This window comes from Vicia villosa, unplaced genomic scaffold, assembly GCF_029867415.1.
Source record: "Vicia villosa cultivar HV-30 ecotype Madison, WI unplaced genomic scaffold, Vvil1.0 ctg.000561F_1_1, whole genome shotgun sequence".
NCBI classification, from domain to species: domain Eukaryota; kingdom Viridiplantae; phylum Streptophyta; class Magnoliopsida; order Fabales; family Fabaceae; genus Vicia; species Vicia villosa.
Genome location: NW_026705256.1, coordinates 492,935 through 516,526, shown reverse-complemented (window position 1 = coordinate 516,526; position 23,592 = coordinate 492,935). Strand labels below are relative to the sequence as shown.

Sequence of the window (23,592 nt, the reverse complement as noted above, 5' to 3'; positions counted from 1 at the left end):
ACCCTTCAAGAATTTTCACATGTTGAAAACTAGGTTGAAAACTTATGGTGCAACTTCCATGTTGGTAGGAAGCTCTTTAACCATCTACATAATCTCACAACACACTTTGCATCAATGTCCATATGTTAATCCACTAATAATAGCTCGTCCCTTTCTATGACAGGGGAAATGTCATGAGTGAAGGATAGAAAAACACTTAGAAAGGGGGGGGGTTTGAATACGTGTAGTCTAAAAACTTGAACGATAAAAACAAATTGCACATTTATTTTTATCCTGGTTCGTTGTTAACTAAACTACTCCAGTCCACCCCCTTGGAGTGATTTACCTCACATGAGGATTTAATCCACTAATCTCAACAGATTACAATGGTTTTCCACTTAGTCCGCGACTAAGTCTTCTAGAGTATCCTGATCACAACCTGATCACTCCAGGAACAATTGCTTAGACACAAGCTAAGACTTTCTAGAGTATTCTGACCACCACGTGATCACTCTAGTTACAACTGCTTAGACACAAGCTAAGACTTCCTAGAGTATCCTGATCACACTTGATCACTCTAGTTACTTACAAATTAATGTAATCAATTCTAAGAGTATTACAATGCTTCTGAAAAGCTATAATCACAACAGTGATATTTATCTTAAAGTTTAAGCTTAATCTCACTAATATATTACAACAGCAATGTAGTGAGCTTTGATGAAGATGAAGTTTGTGAGCTTTGATTTGAACAGCGTTTCAACAAGTTAGTATTCACAGAATTTGTCAGAATCGGTAACCTTGCTTCTCAGAACTTCATATTTATAGGCACTTGAGAAGATGACTGTTGGGAGCATTTAATGCTTTGCGTATTCCGTACAGCATTGCATTTAATGTTTCACTCTTTTGTCAACTACCTCGAGCCTTGTTTACGCTGTGTCTACTGACGTTGCCTTTAATAGCTTCTAATGTTCCTTTTGTCAGTCAGCATAGCCTGCCATCTTGTACTTGCTTCTGATCTGATGTTTGTGTATACAACGTTTGAATATCATCAGAGTCAAACAGCTTGGTGCAGAGCATCTTCTTGTCTTCTGACCTTGAAGAGCTTTTGAGCGTGATACCATGAGAATTTCAGTGCTTCTGCTTCTGAACTCAAGTTCTTCTGATGCTTCCATAGACCCATGTTCTGATTCTGCTTTGACCATCTTCTGATGTCTTGCCAGACCATGTTCTGATGTTGCATGCTGAACCTTCCGAGTCAAGGCTTCTGAGCGCTGATTTGTGCATACTCTTTATATATATTTCCTGAAAGGGAAATTGCAGTGTATTAGAGTACCACATTATCTCATCCAAAATTCATATCCTTGTTATCATCAAAACTAAGAATATTGATCAGAACAAATCTTGTTCTAACAATGAGGACACACTTCAAAATTTTCAGAGAAGATCATCCTCTCTCACAACGAGAGAAACATTGCTATCGTTTGACTCAGAGCCCTCTTTGACGTTGTCCCATCAAGACACTTATATTTAATATGCTCAATCTTTCCACATTTCCAACATCTTAATACCCAATTCATTTTTTTCTTCACATAAGGCCTTCTTCTAACAATCAAGACTGAGTTTGATGAAGTATTATCCCCACCCTTCAATCTTCTTTCTTCAGAAATAATTTTACTTGAAACTTCTTCAAAACTCAAAGTTTCCTTCCCATATATCAAAACAAGTTTAATATGTTTATAGGAAGATGGAAGAGACCATATGAGTCTCAAAGATTTATCTCCATCTTCAATCTTGACTCCAATAGTTTATAATTCAAAAGCAATACCACTAAGAAAACTTAGATGATCAAATACTCTTGTATATTCATCCATACGCAAACTATGAAATTGATCCTTCAACAACAACCAATTTGATATACCATTTCCTTGATATAGCCCTTCAAGTTTCTCCCAAAACTCTTTGGCTAACGACATGCAAAGAACATTCGCAAGAATATTCTTAGCCAAAAAAATGCGCATTGTACTAAAAGCTCTCAAATCCAGCTCTTCCCACTTCTTATTGTCCATGTTGGAAATGTTTCCTTTCAACGTATTGTGTAATTATAATTGTATCAAAACATCTTTTACTTGATTTTTCCACAAGGAAAAATTGAATCTTCCATCAAATTATCTAAGTCAATCTTCATTGCACTTGAAAAAGTTAACATTGCAGCCAAAACCTTTCCTGCAGCAAAAAAAAATCTCAACCAACACAGGGTATAAAATTTCTTTTATGATGTGGAAGATCAGACAAAACTGCAATCACAGAGCTTACTAAAAAAACTTATAGCCCACCAAATCAAGGCTCTTGATACCACTTATTGGAAAAAAACATAGAGAAAAAATAGGAACACAATAACAACACAAAAGATTAACGTGGAAACTTCAAAACTGGAGAAAAGATCACGATCGTAGTCAAATGACAACTAAAGAATAAGACTATGTGAAAATTGTTACAACACATTAACTACCCTCAACCACCTCAAGGCTCAAATACACTCGCACTCTCCAAGGAAAATATAAAAAGTGAAATACAAACTTAGAGTGATATTGATTGGTACATCTTGTAATGAAGAATTTGAATCCTAATATATAATTTTGGACTCCCTCTTCCTTCAAAAAACTAAGTGATGTGGGGCTTTGAAGAACTTGAATCTTATATATAGTTTTGGAATTCCTCTTCCTTCACAAAAATAAGCAATGTAAGACTTGAATCCATTAGCTTGCAAAAGACTCATACAGGAGCACAACGTAGGAACTTATTGAGCTCTTCTTGCGCTTACAAAATACTCATGAGCGAGAATATTGTAGGAGCTCGTTAGGCTCTCCTTGCGCTTATAAAAGACTCATACGAGAGCACAATGTAGGAACATCGTACTTTCTTTGCGCTTACAAAAGACTCATACATGAACACAATGCATGAACCCATCAGACTCTCCTCGCTCTTACAAAAGACACTTGTGAGAACATATGCTAGAGCCCTACAGGAAGCCTCTTGCATGCGAACTACTCTCCTCGAAGTATGATCAATATGGGCAGAGCGCCAACACATAACAAGAGCTCAAAAAAGAAGAAAAAAACACGGGCTATAGAGAAAGCTGCCCTTGAAGGATGATTGGCCTACTCTAAAAGTACTTTACCCTTAAGTGTGTGTTATTATGTTCTTACCAAGATCGGGAAGGATACTCAAAGGAAGTCAAGCGATCTTTGACTGACCTCGATCTTTATTTGTTTAGTTAGCTTCCTTCCCTCTCCATGGGGGTAATTCAATAGAAAATGGCTAGGAAAACTCCTTTTTTATCACAAGGCTAGAATTGTATTGCCAAATTCTCTCACTCAAAGTAATTCGCCCCTACACACTTTGTACTTAGGACTGTGTAATGTTAATCTTATTCTCATATGGATACCAACAAATAAGAGGCCTTGACATCACTCCAGAAAAAACAATCCAAGAAAGAGTCGGGCTATATGCAACTTACACCAAGATAGAGAAAGCCCAACATAAAATAACAATGATGGGCATCATCATTCATCTGACCAACTCGGCCCTCATTATTTAGGCCAACTTGGATAAACTAGGCCCGACCTTGGCAAAGGGTAAATAACCAATTAAAAGACTATTTATAATATAATATCTCACTCAAAGCATCTTGACCTTATATGTTTCATGTTGTATAGACCATGTACAATCCGATCTCGCACGTAAAGTATCTTGTCCTTAGAGACCTCATGTTTAAAGAACCGTGTACAACCTGGTCTCTAACTTAAAATAGTTTGCCTTCATAAGTTTCATGCTTAAGGAACTATGTTTAATATGGTCATTTGGTCCGGATCCAAATCCAGACTCAACAAAGCCAACCCTCGATTTAAGTCATCCCATGGGCCAAACACGATATTGATCAACATAAATAGACAAAGACGAATAAACACATGTAGATATTGGTCAACGTATCTTACTAGTGACTAATACATTTTAACATGTAGATAGAACAATCAAGTGATATTAATAGCGATAAATACATGGTCCCAAACAGAGAAACAATGGAGTTTCCATTAATTAGTCTTAGATAGACAAGGAGACATAATCTTATTGATCAATCAATTTAATTGTTTTTAACTTATGTTTTTATATTAAAACTAAAACTTACTTGTCAAGTATAATTTTAAATTATGTTTGTTTGGTTTGGTTATTATCGTACTTGCAATATAGGCGGTCTATTTATATTTTTGTATTCACTCTGTGCATGTTTATCATGCATGCTGTGACTGTTGTTTTGACAAAATTGGCATTTCTTGTGATAATTGAAATTTTCTAAATGAAGTTATTATTATATAAACATATCACACTCACATACAAAACAAAACGTATAACAAACAATTAAATGTCATGGTTGGTGATAAAGAAACAATTTTCAATTCACCATGCATTTCATATTACACCTACAGAAAAAAAAAATCAAATGGTAATAAAAGAACAATTTTGGTTCTTATAGGTTGTTCTTTTATAAGTAAAATGAATTAAAGGGAATACACACAACAAGAAATGTTGTCCCCAGCGACATATATTAGCGACGTGCAACACACGTGGCTAAATATTGTCTTTTGCGACGTGACATACACCTCGCTACTATTTTTTTAATTTTAAATAACATTATTGACATAAAGTAGTGAGGCGTCAGACATTGGGGTTTGTAAAAAAAATTGCGACGTGAGCTAAACGTCACTATATTAAGTTTTTAAATAAAAATAGATAAAGTTATAACATTCACATAGGGGGGAAATTCAAATTTTAAAAAAATTGGTTGTGACGTTACTTACACGTCGCAACATTTATTGGAAAATTACAACGTTCCTTTGACCTGACATGGTTTCAAAACATCATTAATTGGTATGACCGTTTGAGTGTAGCGACGTGTAACACACGTGGCAAGTTGCGACGTGATTTTAACGTCGCTGATGTGTTTATAGATACACGCATTTCTCCTTCTCCCCCTTTACCATTTCAAACAGATTTTCCTTCTTCCCCTTCTCTGCAACTCAAAAACCCCCATTTCCTACACAAACCCAAATTTTCTCCTCTCCCAAAATCCCCAATCTTTCAATCTCATTCAATTGCACTACAAGGTATTCAATGTATTTTATAATTGTGTGTTCATACTGTTTTATGCTGTCAATATATAATTTAATTTTTTTTTCATTTAATTTGAAGGAAGAAGAAGGTGAAGGAGGAGAAGAAGGTAAAGGAAGAAGAAGGTGAAGGAAGAAGAAGGAGGAGTAGATTGAAGAAGAGGTAAGTTTTTAAACATTTTTTTAAGTTTTTTTTTAATTAAGTTATTTTTTAATTAGGTTATTATAAAACGAAATTATAGATTAAATATTATGTTGTTGTTTAAATTTAATTAGGATATTAATTTAGGGTGTAATATATTTTCCAATATTGTTTAAATATTAATAGAAAAATGTTTAGATTTATTATGTTAGAAAAATGTTTAGAATAATATATAGAAAAATGTTTAGAAAAATGTTTAACTATTATATATGTATTTTAGAATTTTAAAAATTAAAAGAAAAATGTATTTTCCAATATATGTTATGTTATTGTTATTATATTAAAAATACATTTTTTTAAAATTAAAATATATATTAAAAGTAGAATATATGTTATATGGTGTATTTAAAATAAAATAAAATAAAATATAATATGATTATATGGTATATTTCTAAAATTGAAATATATATGTTATTGTTATTGAATTGAAAATACATTTTTTAAATTAAAATATATATTAAAAGTATAATATATATTATATATGTATATTTAAAATAAAAATACATAAGTAATCACATGCATCATAAATAATTTTTAGATTTATTTTTAAAATCTGTTTTTTATTTTCTAAATACAATATATGTATTTTATGATATTAATCTTAAAAACTGAATATTAATAAAAAAGAATATATGTTAAATAGAAAAAGAATATATGTTATGTTATTATTATTATATTAAAATTACATTTTTTAAAAAATTAAAATATATATTAAAAGTAGAATATAAGTTATATGGTATATTTAAATTAAAATAAAATATAATATGATTATATGGTATATTTCTTAAATTGAAATATATATGTTATTGTTATTAAATTGAAAATACATTTTTTTAAATTAAAATATATATTAAAAGTATAATATATATTATATAGGTAAATTTAAAATAAGAAAATATAAGTAATCACATGCATCATAAATAATGTTTAGATTTATTTTTAAAATCTGTTTTTTATTTTCTAAATAAAATATATGTATTTTATGATATTAATCTTAAAAACTGAATATTAATAAAAAAGAATATATGTTAAATAGAAAAAGAATATATGTTATGTTATTATTATTATATTAAAATTACATTTTTTTAAAAATTAAAATATATATTAAAAGTAGAATATAAGTTATATGGTATATTTAAATTAAAATAAAATATAATATGATTATATGGTATATTTCTAAAAGTTGATGATGTTGATCAAATTAATGAAGTGGTTGCAGCTGAAGACATTACAAGTTTGTCTGATACAATTGTTGAGGGACATCAAGTTGATGCATCTATATTGTTGGTTGAAAATAATGTGGATGAAGAGAATGATGAAGAGAATGAATCCGATGACAACAATGAAGAGAATGACGAAGATAACGACGAAGATAATAATGAAGAGAATGATGAAGAGAATGATGAAGAGAATGATGAAGAGAATGATGTGGATAGCGAAGATGAAGAATAAATAAACATTGAATGTATATTTATATGTTAATGAATATTTATTTATGTGTTAATGAATATCTATTTATGTGTTAATGAATATCTATTTATGTGTTAAAAAAATAGGTAAAATGCCACCTAAGAGTAGAGATAGTGGTAAGAAGTCCCAACGTCCGAGGATAGTAGTATGTGAGGCGCCTCCCATGGCCGTGTCTTCCCGCCCTCAGAGTGTTGATTATATGTCTTTAGCCAGTACTCAGGCTTTTACCCCATTACTCTCCTCCCACACATTCCCGTCTGGGGTACCACCATCCTTCCAGTACTCAGCGGTACCGCCATCCTTCCAGCATCTTGGTGTGCCCTCGTCCTTCCAGCAGGCGGGAGGACCTAGCTTTCCATTCACACATACTGGTGTGCCCCCGCCCAGCTTTCCATTCGCCCATACTGGCATGCCTTCATCCTTCCAGCATACTGGAGGATCTGGTTTCTCATATCCCATGCAGATGACTTCCTCCTTTCAGCATACGGGAGGATCCAGTAGTACACCTCCGACACAGGCTGGACGATCTCCTAGTCCACGCCCCACACAGGCTGGACGATCTCCCCGTCCACGTCCGACACAGGCTGGACGATCTCCTAGTCCACGCCCCACACAGGTTGGAGGCTCACGCACCCCACATCCCACACATGTACCAGCCCGTGAGGTTGATGAGGCAGTTGATGAGATAGACGGAGCTGATCTTCGTGGGAGGGATGATCCTGATGAGATTCATGTCGTTGACGGTAGATTTTGGATTCATCCCGAAGGAAGCAAGTAAGTTTCCTATTTAAAAACTTTTATAGTATGTATATATTTTCATTTTTTGCATAAATTTATATCTAACATTTTCATTTTTTCTTTCAGTTTTACTCCGAGTCGGACTGCTGCAAGGATTGTTAACTATATAGTTCAGCAGATGTATAAATCAGCTTTTAAGAGCTATGGGGACGTCGATAATAAAGATGAATGGTTTAGAATGTTTAAGGTATTGTTATTTAAGTTGTGCATTTAATTTATTTTTTTAGTTATGGTTATTTAAATGAAATTCTCATTATAATTACTTAACATTTTATTTTGATGTCATACAAAATATTATTGCAGGAGAAATGCGTGTGGGATCCATTGAGTGAAAAAAGCGTTCAAAAAGTTTTCAATACCAGATGCTCTAAAAGAATGTCTGATATGCTGCGGCGAGTAAGGGAGAATTATGAGCTTCACGGCATCCGTCCTAGCTGGATAGGCGAGGAGGTTTTTCAGGAGCTTGTAATATATTGGAGGACTCCAGAATTCCGGGGTAAATCAGAAACTTTTAAGAAGATGAGGGCATCTGAAAAGGGCGGTTGTGTCAACACAGTTGGAAGTATTAGCACCGCCGAGCATGCCTGACGAATGGTAAAAGTTTTAAAATTTTTAAGTTACATCTTTATTCATAATATAATTTACTAATTATTTTTAATTATATTATATAGGCTAAGCAGTTGGGGAGAAGACCATTGATGCCTGAGCTGATTTCGAGGACCCGGACAAGGAGATCAGGAGGTGTTGTCGACGAGCGCACGAGGATGTATCTTGTAAGTGAAATTTACGTTGTTTATTTTTTTTATATTGGTACAAAGTTTGTGATGTGAATTTCATGTGGCAATTGATAAATTGCCACGTGAAAATCATGTGGCAAATCATAAGTTGTGGCGTGGAAATCACGTGGCAAAGTTGTAATATATTTTAATTTATAATATGTATATATTTATTTAGTATTATTAAATATGCATTTAAATATTTAACTTAATTTTTTTATTGAATATGTGTGCAGGAAGAATATGATAGGCGACTTGCCATTTTTCTAGAAAATAATCCTCAATTCATGCCAGCAGAGGGGGAGCCGCTTAACGCGGAAGTTGATCACTACATTTGGTGTGACGTTATTAACGATAAAGGGCCTAATGGTTGCTTTTTTGGGGCTGGAAATTTGGCGTCCAGCTATAGATCTGGTGACCGTAATCTGTTCCAAAGAGTTCTGGATGGAGAGGGTGGATCGCGTCAACCAAATCTGACACAGGAACAATCTGAACTAATAAGGCAAATGGCGAGACGCGAAAGTGAGGCCCAGTTGGAGGTGATGCGGAAGAGGCAGGCTGATATGGAGGAGCAGCATGCGCGACAGATGGAGGGCATTATGAAGAAACAAGCTGAGATGGAGGAGCAGATGAGACGGTTTATGCAAGGAGGTGGGAATTACAGTAATGTTCCTCCTCAAGATCAGCCGGAGGATGACGGAGTGGCAGATGATTTTAATCCGGATAATTATTTTCCGGATGATAATGCTTCTTAAAAACATATTGTATTTTATTTGTTTTTAATTTATTTTTATGTAACTTATTATACATTTTAATTCATTAAAATATTAGTTTTAAATGTTTAGTTTTATTTAATTTAATTAATTATATAAATTAATTATATGAATTTATTTTATAAAATTTTATTATATAAATTTTATTTTATAGAATTTATTATATAAAATTTATTATATATATTTTATTATATATTAATTTTATTATATAAATAAATTAATTAATTATATAAAATGAAATAGCTCCTGCATATTAAATTTTAAAAAAAAAAAGCATTTAATGTAGTGACGTGGAGACCACGTCGCTACACTAGTCAACAAACGTACCTGTCCCACCTGCCACACCTGCTATGTGTGCAGAGACATGTTCCCCATGTAACTCTGTTGCGACGTGGTAGGCACGTCGCTACTTTCTGACGTGTTTTCCACGTCGCTACATGGTTGCCACTTTGGCTCCTGCGACATAGAGCCCCACGTCGCTACTTTTCAGTTGCCACGTGATATTGGATGTTGCGACGTTGGTTGCACGTCGCTGCACAGCTTCTTTTTTGTAGTGACATGAGTTTTTTATGTTAGAAATTTATTTATAAAAAAATCTAAATACATAAATCAAATAAGTGAAAAAATATATAAATAAATAAATTGCGAGTATTATGAAAATTATGCTTTAAAAAATTATAATAAACAACTAATCTTTTTATTTTATTTTTTTTTATTTTAGATTTGAAGATAACTTGAATGTAAACTTGATTATTATTTCTACAATTCGTTTCAATATATGCATATCAGGAGAAACATTAATTTGTTGAAATATTTTATATATAATATTTTAGTAATTTAATAATTATTATGTGAACATATATATTTTAATTGTATTAGTTATTTTATGTTTAAATAATAATTAAATGATTAAATAAAACTAAAAAATTTATTAGATACCATTATTAAAAATAAGTTGTTTAATTTTATACATGCTACTACGATTATTTGGCTTTTTCAATTTCTAAGTATGTATATTCAATTGACCGTTAATTATTTAATTATAACAACATTCACATTTAAGATCTCACAAAATATTTAGACTCTTGTCAATTTGATTGGCTTGAGAGTTAATTGTCATATTCTCTTTGTTTTGTAGTGCTAGCCGCGCCGGTCAATCACATGAGCTCAAGATCTCGTGAAGAAAAAAAATTGGAACAATCTTCAGCAAATAAATCAATGCTTTTCTTTGAAGCAATTATGTTTTCATTCCGTATTAATAATAATTTTTAAGTCAATATTTTCAACTATTGAAGCACACATTTCTACTTTTTCTTTTTTAAGATATCAAGACTAACAAACTCTATCAACAATAATTTTTGTTCATTTAAAGTTGTTATTCTATGCATTGTTTTTATATGACCTTACATAGTTATCTTGTTAATTAATCTTGCATAACACCATTTCATATTGGTTTTCATCATCTTGATTGTTAATAGTTTTATGATCAAAGGATGATGATGATTGTTATATACTTGCACCATTTAGCCGGTGACATTCATAATTTTGTGGTGCCTTTTACCTTTTGATACTTGCACCACATGTTGGTGTTATGAGTTGTTTGTAAAATTCATAATGAAAGACTCAAGAACAACATTAAGTCAAAGAGGATATGGAGTAGATGGTCCCTCCTTCAACTAAGGTTATATGATTTTGTTCTCTAGATATATTAATTACCGTCTGATTCGATCTATGATCATCCGTACAACGTGTTTTCTCTCATGTAGACAGTTTTAACCACTCGCACTATATAAAAAAGAAAACGTCTCATTTCAAATATTCAAATTCATTATCATGTTCACATTACTCCTTATTCTCTTAGTAACTTAGGTGTTAGAGGGTTAACCTTGCAAGTCAGCTCCTCTCCGCCGCATCAGAATTTGCTCCTCGAATCCACACTACTAAAAAAAACACATCTTACCTCGGGCGCGAAGTGGAACCTCGGATACACAGGCGAGGCAACGAAGGACGACATGAAAACTTGCCACTTTACTCCTCAGTTTCTAAATAACCGAGGGGAATGTCGAAATGGCCTTGGGTTTGATCCCGAGGGAATCCATTTTTGAAATTTTTAAATGGCGAAAACACATATCCCTTCGGTTTTGAGACCTAAACGACGGGTAAAACAAGCTTGAGTTTATTATCTCTAATGTGGATTGCTTGTATCATTTACCCCTAGTTGAACACATAACTTTTCAAATTGGGTTACAAAATAATTATATGAACAATTATATTTGAAGAACAAATTACACTAATTAATGTTTTTCGAACATCCTGTAACTCATCATTCATCTCATGTTCTTGAATGGTTAAAATCTCTCCAACGTTTATAGTTTTCATTCAACTTTCTTCCATACTTGTTCATTCAATAAGTGTGGAAGAAAGTTGAGCAAAAACTAGAAGTATTGGAGAAATTTTAACCATTAAAAAACATGAGATGAATGATGAGTTGCAAAATGCTCAAAAAAAAAACATTGATTAGTATAAGATATTTTTTCAAATACAACATAATTTTTCATATTATTATTTTCAAAAATAATGTAATAGATTATATGATCAAAGAGGGGTTAGCGAAACCAACAATTCACATTAGAAATAATAACTCAACTGTATATTCTATCACTATAGTGCCATGAGATTTATCTCCTCCAAGAGTCACCAAGGCGCATTTCAAGCTCTTCCAATCTCTCAATCTTTGCATCCACCTTATCAAGGTGAACCTTCAGACCGACCTCCTATCTAACCTTTGGTGCATAAACAAGAGATATTTCCTAACCAACAACTAATATAAGCCAATTTAGGCATGTAGAGAGCCACTGGCCTATTGAACAATGTGTACAACTTGGTGCACTAGCAAAATGTTGAGCTATGTACTTACAGGTACAACTATCTGCAGATGATCTTGGTGGAAGATGATTCTGGTGGTTTTCATGATGACCATATCAAAATGTCAAATTTAGTTCTTTGGAGTCCCTAAAAATCTCTTATCGAGCAACCTCTGGTGATGATGTCTATCAAAGGAGTCATATCAAGCCTCATGAGATATAAGAATTCAAGTCCCAAATAAAGTGATGAATCTAGCAAGAGATATTGGAGCTTTAAGGATGTGAAAGAGAGGAAGTATGAAAGTTCGCCTAGTCCTATGTCTAAGTATTAGTGTATTATAAAGTATAAGAATATTTCCTAAGATACTAAGGCATACATGCACACACACAAAAATGTTTTTGAAGTCTCTCTCGTTTTAGAAAATCACATGAAAACATTTTACACACGTTTGGAATTGATTTCTAGCTTGGCTAAACTTTTAGGTGTGTTCTTTACACTAGATAATTGATTGTCATGCTAGAGTTAATTGATTATCTCTTTTGTAATGTCTCATAATCGTTTAAGGGAGCTTCTAATCGATTAGTAATGGTGAATTTGAAAATCTTCCATATGTAACTAACATAATCCTTAACCCTAGGTCACAATCGATTATGTGCATTAAAAAATTCATCGATTGTTTTCCCTTTTGAACTATACTTTCTCCTATAAATAGAGAAAATTGTTATGATTGAATGTCATAGTTGAGTAAACAAACACACACACACACACACACACACACACACACACACACACACACACACATATATATATATATATATATATATATATATATATATATATATGAATGTTTTCATCTAGCTAAAGGATGCAATTTAGAGACTGATCAAGAAGGGGCGATTGTCCTAATATACAAAGGATGGTAAGAGGACCCGAGAGAACTCTCCCAAATTGAAAGAATCTTCCAAGAAGACTGTGGGAGTCGTTGTTGGGAGCAATGGTAAAAAAAGCAAGCAGTGGAGAGAATGAAGGGTACAAGAGAAAACACAAGTATATTGCTCCCATAACATGAGGCACCTCTTGGTCAAGCAACCTTTATAAGAGTCAATAAAGATAAAGATTGATGAGCTAATGACTATTAGCAAGAAAAAAAGGGAACACTTCGTCTAGAACCCTAAAAGAGTGATTCTCAAATTCCACAATAGTGAAAAGGTTGGAGGTATCCCAAATAAAAAATTTCCCTTAGTGATAACGTCTACCATTTCCAACATTGATGTCTCCAGGATACAGATTAACGACAGCATCTCTTACAACATAATGTACTCATATATATTCAAAAAAATAGGCTTGAAAATAGAAAAGCTTTTGCCCTATGAAAGGTTTGACCTTCAGACTTTTAACAATATAGTAACTCGCCTATGAGGGTATGTAGAGCTAATGATAACCTTAGGGGAAGAAAGAATTATAAATGAGGTAAAAAGAATAATTATAAATGAGATAAATATTCAATTATATCATCTAACATTGTCATGTCATAAAAATGATATTCAAACGAAATACAGACTAAAATACAGAAAAAAAATTAAAAATAAACGAATCACAATCATTAATACACCAAAATTACAATAGTAGTAGTATATTTTTTTATTATTGATCTCACTTACCTTTTTACAGATTTTTATTCTACTTTATATTTAATTTTTCTTTATGTGTTTTTTAATTTGATAACCTAAAATATTTAAAATTTTGTATGATATTTTTTTAAAGGAGTTAAAAAACTTATATATTAAAAAAGTTTTTTTATTCAACATTTAAAACGATTCACAATTTGGTATTATTAGTTGATACACCGCCTAATTTTAAAATTTGAAAATAACATTATATTTAGTCAATGTTTATAACCTTTTTCTTATTATAATCATTGTGTCCTCCTTTTCACATTAATTGATGATAGTAAATAAGTTTGAAAATTTTGTCACTTTTAAGGTGCATGATGGTCAATGTACATGCAAATCGCCAAAAACAAAAGGTCTACGTACATGCTAGATCCATAAAAGTCTATAATAATATGCAAACTACCTCATGCTATTATTAAACAATTTTCTATTAACCTAGCTAGGTGTATAGGCTTTTTCATCAATGTTGTCTCTTGCGTGTGAATTTTTGTCTCCTTCTTATGAAATAATTGAAAACAATTGAGTTATGCTTTATATAATATCAAATACACATGTGGGGAATTAGAGAGTAGGTAATAAAATCCTCCTAAGATAAATTTGGGTTTGATAACTATAGTTGTTTATTTGAACGGATCCAGATGGCATAAACTTGTGGAGATGCCCTATTGCTCATTGAAAAGCCAAAGGCCTTTAGGTAATTTAATTAGATTAGAGAAAAGTTAAATACTATACTCTCTTTTACAAAATAATTTTAAAATCAAACTCATTTAAAATATAGATTGGATTTTACTTTTTTTTTTATGGAAAAGCTTAATTCATATCATGTATAAATAATTGTTAAGATACATGTTGGAATATGAGTAAAAATATGAAAAATAGTAAGAGAGAATTTATCATAACTAACACATGAACAATTTTATTAGTTTGTTTCTTAAAAAACTTAACATGAGAATTCATAAAATAACAGGCTGGCAAAAGTGTTTGCATGATGTTGCTTATTCATATTATTCGCTACGCTCTTAGAATCTACCTCAAAATTCACATCATCCTAGTCGAGCTCATGCACCCATGTAATAGCTGAAATAAAGCCTAAAGTTTTTCCCCGTATAAACCTTTATAATAGGTGATACTCATTCCGTTCGAGCTAACACAAATTTCACCTCTTCATCTCGTACACAAACACATATTCTTATCTTATTAAAAGTTGTAGAGAAAGATGCGTCTATATTGCATTTGAGACGAGCTGTCGAAGGTTTTCTCCAAGTATTGATCGTAGAAATTTCATTTTGGTTAAAAACTCTCTAATGAAATTGTTGTACATTTCTCCATCCCAAAAATAGAAAAGAGGCACGGCCACAAATTGATTCCACTAACTTTTATCTGATTTCAAATATAATTATTTCTACTCTTTCAAACACTCTAAATAATAAATGATAACAAAACTCGCTATTCTTGATTTAATTTCTGTAAAAAGGATAAATTATATATGTGAAAGAGATATTATCGCTCGCCACCTAACAATAGACCATAAACTTACTAGCTCCCAACAATAAAACTTTTTACACAATAGAAGACAAGTTATCATTTTCTATACCATCAAGAGAGCTAACCAAGTAAGGCTATTCAATTCAAAAACAATTATTTATTTGGTGAGCATGTTGATCTAACAAATAGTTCATTATATTATTAACTTTATGCATAAAATCATTATGATCTTCATCCTACAACCTCCCCTAATTAGCAATAGGGAGAAGTGACAAGTGAGATTTTTATTTTAGAAATAAGATAACTATAGATATGAATTATCACTACAAAAAATGTTCTCTCCAGCGACGTGATTCCCACGCCACAAAAAGGAACATCACGTCACCACACATAATTTGCGACGTGAGAGAAAACGTCGCAGGGGGAGAGGTGGTAAACTTGTAGTGTCATGCTATTCACGTCACTATTCAGTGACATGTTATGCACGTCGCTATATGTTACACACAATCCAACTCATATTTCTGACGCAGCAGACATGCTGCAGGTTTGCAGGGATGGCACAAGAAACGGAGAAAGTTTGTGGCGTGATTTTCATGACACTGATTAGTGACGTGGGAAACATGCCACTACAAAACAATTTTTTTTTTTTTAATATGCATCTAGCGACGTGGTAAGCATGTCACAAATATAGTGACATGTTTATCAAGCCACAAAGCATAATTCTTTTTAATAAAAAAAATTTAATTATTATTATTAAAAAAGGTTTTTATTATTAATAATGAATTATAATTAATATAATAAAATATAAAATATAATTAATAAATAATTTGAATATTAATATTAATAAAATATATTTATTGAATAATATAATAAAATTTAAAATATAAGTAATAAACAAAATATAAATTAAAATTCATCATACATCAATTAAAATTTAATATGTTTCATACATTAAAATTAAAATTAAAACTAAAAGTAAAATATAATTAATATTACATAATAATTAAGTATCTCCTGGATCGGGAAAATCATCAAGGTTTAAATCTTCATCATTATCTTGTTGATTTGTCGAGGCACCACCAACTCCAACGTTTCCACCAAACATTTGATTACCGTTTCCCTGGAATTGCATAAATAGCCGCATTTGCTCCTCCATCTCCGCTTGCCTCTTGGCCATTCTCTCTATTAGGCTTTGTTGCCCCTCCATCTCCGCTTGCCTCTTCGTCATTGCCTCTATTTGCCGTTGTTGCTCCTCTAATTGGGCTTTTAACGCCATCTCACGTTGCTCTGACTCGCGTCTCGCCTCACTTATCGCCAATTGTCTTATTGTTTCCATCATTTGTGGGGACAATTGTGCTGGGCGTGACGTTCCTTCCCCATCTCTTACTCTTTCAAATAAATTTCTATCACCACTTCTCAAGCATCCCGCCATACTTCCACCACCAAAAAAACATCCATTACGACCTTTTCCGCCAATGACTTCATTCCAAATATAAAAATCAACATCTGGATGAAGCGGTTGTCCTTCGCTAGGAGTAAATTGCGGATTAGTGACCAAAAACTGTACAAGCCTTTCTTGATAATCCTCCTACACATACAATAAAAATATTAAACATAAAACTTAAATTAAATTAACTTAAATAAAATAAAAATCAGTTGTCACGTGATTCTCATGCCACAACCACGGTTGCCACATGTATATCATGCTGCAACTTCTTAGTTGCCACATGAAAATCACGTCACAAAGTTGTCATTAAAATAAAAAAAAATATTCATAATGTAAATTGAATAACTTACCAAAGCTAGCCGTGTACGCTCATCAACATACTCTCCCGACTTTTTCGTCCGAGTCTCCTTAACTAACTCAACCATGAGTGGTTTTCTCCCCAACCTCTTTTCCTAAATAATAAAATGAACATTATTTAAATACATATATAATAATTAATCAAAACATAACTTCAATATATAAGTGGTAGTAATTACCATGCGTCGCATATGTTCGTAGGTGCTTATACTTCCACCAGCATTAACGTGCCCACCTTTTTCAGATGCCCTCATTTTTTTGCCACTTTCAGATTTAGCTTTAAATTGAGGTGAATCCCAATAGACCAGAAGTTTATCAAAAGTGTCTTTGCCCACCCAAGCGGGATAACTACTATCACGTTCCCAACGCTTTCTAACACGTCGTAAGGTGTCAGAAAGTCTTTTTGATGCCCTAGTAAAAAAGACTTTCTTAACAGCCTTCTCGCTCAAAACATCCCATGTGCACTTTTCCTGTTGACATTAAGATAAACAGTTAGAAAATTATAATATTTTTTTTAAATAAATAATAATTCAAAAACAAATTAATTATACCTTAAATTTTTGAAACCAATCATCCTTATTTGGAACTTCTCCAAATCTCGTCCAAGCATCTTTATACATTTGCTGAATCACATAGCTCACACACTTTGCAGCTGTCCGACTCGGAGTAAAACTAAACAACAATAATTTGAATTAGCATGCGTTAAATATAAATTTATATTAATAAAAAAATTTATATTAATTAAAAAATTTTAAATAAGATACTTACTTATGTCCAACAGGCGTAATATAATATCTGCCATCGACGATTTGAATCTCATCCGGATTATCGTCCCCCTGAAGATTATCGCCATCCAACAAAACATCATCCTCATCCTGCTCAATATCATCCTGATCTACCTCCACATGATCATCCCCGCCTGGAGGTATAGGTGAGGTACGTGATCCCCCTGTCTGCTGGAAGGATGAGGGCACCTGTGTCGAATGTGTGGTGCGAGATCCCCCTGTCTGCTGGAAACCTGGGGGGACCTGTGGTGGAAAGCTAGGTCCAGCACTCTGCTGGTACGAATAACTAGGTCCCCCAGTCTGCTGGAATGGAAAGCTAGTTCCCCCAGTCTGCTGGAATGGAAAGCTAGGTCTCCCAGTCTGCTGGAATGGAAAGCTAGGTCCCCCAGTCTGCTGGAATGGATAGCTAGGTCCCCCACTATGCTGAAATGAATAACTGGGTGGGCTAATAAACGATGGAGAGGAGAGTAATGGCATAAGAGGCTGAGTGCTGGCCAAAGACATGCGGTCTGGCTGAGTCTGTGGGCGGGAAGATACTGACTGAGTCTGTGCCCCGCATACCACTACCCTCGGACGTTTACCTTTAGTCTTCTCAGATTGGGGTCGCATTTTACCTATTTATATAGAATACACAATTAATCAAATATATAAATATTCAAACCACACATTTTCATTAATATATATATCTTCATTAAAACATTCAATGGATGGTTCATTAGTATAATTACAAACACATGTTCTCATTAATATACATCATTATCATTATCATTATCATCATGCTCTTCATCCATATCATTATCATTATCATCATGCTCTTCATCCATATCATTCTCGTCATCTGATGTGACATTCTCATCATGCTCTCCGTCGATATTATCTTCAACCAACAATATAGACGCCTCAACTTCATACCCCTCAACTGTTGTATCAGACAAACTTGTAATTTGTTCAACTGCAATCACCTCATTAATTGGTCCAACTTCATCAACTTGGAAAGGAAGATCTTCCACTAGATCGCCACTTTCAATATGGGCCAATGGTTTTGTTTTAATTACAACTTACAGAGAATGACTGGAATATTTTGGTCCAACTTAATGATGTCGTCCACTCTTAAAGTTGAAGCACAAATATCTCTAAAGAAATGACTAATTTCTGTTAGTGGGTTAATCACATGTTTGGGTAGAGAGCCAAACGCAATTGGTAGCAATTGTTCCATAAAAATGTGGCAATCATGACTTTTCATACCATGCAACTTCCCAGTGTTAGCATCGGCACACCTTGCTAAATTTGAAGAATACCCATCAGGCATCCTCAATTCCTTTAACCATTGACAAACCGCTTTAGCTTCTTGTGAAGTCAGAGTGTAACAAGCCTTGGGTTTTAAAAAATTTCCATTCGGTTGACGCTTCAACTCCAACTCTTTTCGATTACACCACTTTTCCATGTCTTGTCTAGCCTTCTCATTATCTTTTGTTTTGTCTTTAACATTCATCACTGTGTTAAATACATTATCAAAAAAATTCTTCTCAATATGCATAACATCAAGATTATGGCGCAACAAATTATCTTTCCAATATGGGAGGTCCCAAAATATACTTCTTTTTGTCCAATTGTGTTCGACCCCGTATCCTGGAATTCTAAATGCTTTACCAATATCTGTGAATTTTGGATAATCACAAACTTGTTCCCATACAGCACCTGGTGACAATCGAGGTGGAGGATGATCTCTTACCACTTCGTCTTTTTTGAAATCCGTCTTGTTTTTTCTATAGGTATGATTTCTTGGTAGAAATCGGCGGTGACAGTCAAACCACGAGCTCTTTTTCCCTTTATCCAACGTAAAAGCCTTAGTGTGTTTCATGCAATGCGGACAACCCATTTTTCCATGCGTACCCCAACCAGACAACATGCCATATGCTGGAAAGTCATTAATTGTCCACATTAAGGCAGCTCGCAAAGTAAAATTTTGTTTACGGGATATATCATAAGTGCATTCTCCAATCCACAATCTTTTCAAATCATCAATTAAAGGTTGTAAGTAGACATCAATTCCAGCTTTTGGACTCGACGGGCCTGGAATGATACATGTCAGAAACATGTATGGTTTTGTCATGCACATCTCGGGAGGGAGGTTGTAAGGGGTTACAATAACTGGCCAACAAGAATATGCAGTTCCCGACCCTTGGACATACGGAGTAAATCCATCAGAGCATAATCCCAGCCTGACATTTCTAGGTTCTGCGGCAAAATCAGGATGCATCCGATCAAAGTGCTTCCATGCCTCGCCATCAGATGGATGTCGCATAGTGCCTGGAATTGTTTTGTTTGTATGATGCCACGTCATATGACTTGCACTATGCATTGAAGCAAACATTCTTTTTAACCTTGGTATAATCGGGAGATAAAACATGGACCTCACTGCTACACGTGTTTGTTGACGGTTAATGGCTTTACTTTGGACTTGATATCTTGGACTTTCACAAAACTTACATTCCTCCAACAATCCATCATTAGTACCAAACTCATTGTCATAAAACAACATGCAACCATTAGTGCAACAATCAATTTTTCTTGCACTTAAACCCAACCTCGACACTAACTTCTTTGCTTCATAAAAAGTTTTAGGCAAGTTGTCTTTCGTTGCAGTTGAGTCCAACATCATTTTTATGAAGAATTCCAAACACCTATCAGGGACATTCCAATTTGCCTTGGCAGCCAATAATCTCACACACATTGATAACTTTGAATCTGACGACCCCTCAAACAATGGTATATTCATCTCATTCAACAACTGATAAAATCTTTGTGCTTCCTCATTCGGCAACTCTTCCCCATCAAAATCTTCAGGTTGATCATAGGTCACGTTCACACCGAAAGCATCCTCAACCATGTCACCAATCAGATTAAAATTTTCCTCGTATTCCATAGTCGGACGACTGCTTGAAGCATGCGTATTGCTAGTCTCTGGCACATTCATCGGCAGTTGTTCACCATTAGACGTCCAAACCCAATAATTTTCAATGAAACCTCTTCTATACAAATGACGTTCTACTTCCTCTGGGTCACTAATTATACATCTACAGTCACATTTAAGACAAGGGCACCTAACTCCCCCTTCGCTTCGACAACATTCCTGAGCAAACGCCCACTTTATAAACCCATTAACTCCTTCTATAAAATTGGGTTTAAGTCCACTTCTTCCTGGATACAATCTATCGTACATCCAACTACGATAGTACAAATAATATTCCATACTGCACATATTCAATCATTATCTTTTTAGTAACTATAATTATAATTTAACTATATTAAATCATTCAACCTACTACATCACAACATGTAACTAAAGAAATTTTAAAACAATATCATTTTAAAAGAAGTTATATTAAAAAAAATACTACATCACATTGTTTTTTTCTATACAATGGTGTTTTCTACATTAATTTTTTAATACATATAGACAATTTTTAAAGTAAAATTATATATAACACAATTTTAAAAATATTTCAACATAAAAAATTATTATAAAAAACATATCTGTTTATCAATCAAATTTTTTAATACATATTTATTTTTATATATTTTTAATAATTATCAATCAAATTTATTATTTACTATAAAAAAACTATAAAAAATTATTATAAAAAACATTTCACTTTTTAAATATAAATACTTTTTAACACAAAAAAAGTAACAAATAAATATTCTATTTTTTATTTAACTATAAATACCTTTTATTTAAAAAACATTTCACTTTTTAAATATAAATACTTTTTAACAAAAAAAAAAGTGACAAATAAAATATTCTATTTTTTATTTGAATATAAATACCTTTTACATTTCACTTTTTTAATATAAATACTTTTTATACATATAATATTCTGTTTTTTATTTATAATTTTTTAAAAATCTGTTTTTAATAATATATATCTATATTCTGTTTTTTATATATAATTTGTTATATTCTGTTTTTTATATATAATTTTTTAAACTTATTTTTAATAACATTTATAATATGTTTAAAATCTAGTATAACATTTATAACATTTAAAAACATATCACTTTTTATACATATTTATATTCTGTTTTTTACATATAACTTTTTAAACTTATTTTTAATAACATTTATAATATGTTTCTTATAATATAAATATCTATATATAATCTGTTTTTATTAAAACTAATATTCTTTTTTTCAATAAAATATATATATATATATATATAATAGATATAACATGCATGTATATTATCTTATTAAAACTAATAATTTTTTTTCAATAAAATTATATATAACAGATTTAATAGATATAACAGATTTTATTATAAAAATTATACATAATAGATATAACAGATTTAATATAATATTTAAAAATTATATATAACAGATTTCAATAAAATATATACTAGATTTAATAAAACATTAAAGTGTAAAACAGAATAAATTATACCTACAAATACAAAAACTATACCTAATAACACATTAAATAAAATATAAATGCTAAAAATACCTCTATCTTCCTCTATTATTTCTTCTAATGTTCCCTTGGAAGCTCCTTCAAACACAAATAATACCTAAAAAAAACAGATTTCAGTTAAGAACAAAACTAGAGCATAACATAATTTATAAAATGAAATAACAAATTAAAATGGTTTTGAAATATACCTTGCAATTGAAATTAAATTGGGGAAGAGATTGGGGAAGAAGAGTTGAAGAGAAATGAAGAAGAGAAATGAAAATGGGTTTGAGAGATGGTGAGTTTGAGAGAATGAAGAAGAAAAATGAAGAAGAGAAATGGGTTTGAGAGAATGAAGAAGAGTTATGAGAGATAATGGTGGAAACCGAGCTGGCTCGGGAAAGATATAAAAAATATAGCGACAGGCAAGCAACGTCGCTACTTTGCCAAAAGCGAATCACGCCGCTAATCAGCCAACGGTCACCTGCTCTGACAAGCTCTGCAAAAGTCTGCCAATCAGAGGCGTGTATTTCACGTCGCTAATTTCACACGTGGAATACACGTCGCTACTCAGCCAACGGTCAACAACAGACTGCACAATGTCTGACTGAGTCAGGCTACTTTATTAGCGACGTGAGTATCATGTCTCTAGTTTGAATTTCAAAATTTTTAAACTCCCCCCATTTGAAATCCACCGCCCATTTTTATTTTATTTTATTTTTTCAATTAGCGACGTGCAGATAATGCCACTATTTTTTTTTTAAAATTAAATATGCTGACACACCCATTTAATATGTAAATTGTAATACTTTATTAATATAATATGTAGTGACGTGATTATCACGTCGCAACAGCCATTATTATAACACGTGATAATCACGTCACTATATTATGCAGCTAGGGAGCTTGTTTCTTGTAGTGTATAAATGTTATGATTGTTCCCTTCATTAAAATTATTAAGTTAGAGTTGATGACATGAGTATCAATAATATCCAAAATATTATTAAAAAAATAGAGAGCTCATCAGAACCAAGGAAAACCATGTTATGCATTTACTTTATAATCTGAAAAACTTCATAAGAGGTGAAAGACCCTAGGTGGCTTTTTGGGTTGGCTTTTTGTTGGGGGGTGTGGCTTTGTAGGAATGAGATTGTTTTTAGAGAGGTTGTGTTAGATAGTTTTGATACCGTGGAGTTGATTAAATTCTTGTCTTGGGAATGGTTTCTCTCTTCCTCCCAAGTTAGAGATACGGTTCTTTGGGTGAATTGGTGTGTTCATCCGGTGTTGTGTCTTTGATTGTTGGTGTCGGTGTTTTTTGGTTGGTTGGTTGGTTTTGTTTGGTGTGGGAATCGTCGAGACTTTT

The 23,592-nt window shown here is 32.6% G+C and overlaps 1 protein-coding gene across 1 annotated transcript; it reads right to left on the bottom strand.

The window, feature by feature from the left end:
• Positions 1-16,189: 16,189 nt before the first annotated feature.
• LOC131629380 (uncharacterized) lies at positions 16,190-22,574 on the bottom strand. The gene is made up of 9 exons (XM_058900171.1): positions 22,439-22,574; positions 22,284-22,347; positions 19,820-21,029; positions 19,372-19,621; positions 17,759-18,389; positions 17,542-17,662; positions 17,170-17,460; positions 16,984-17,085; positions 16,190-16,774 (listed from the first exon to the last, which is right to left on the bottom strand). Exons 3-9 carry the CDS (start codon positions 21,026-21,028, stop codon positions 16,190-16,192), a joined length of 3,189 nt encoding a protein of 1,062 aa, XP_058756154.1. The 5' UTR covers position 21,029; positions 22,284-22,347; positions 22,439-22,574.
• Between the last annotated feature and the right edge of the window lie 1,018 nt (positions 22,575-23,592).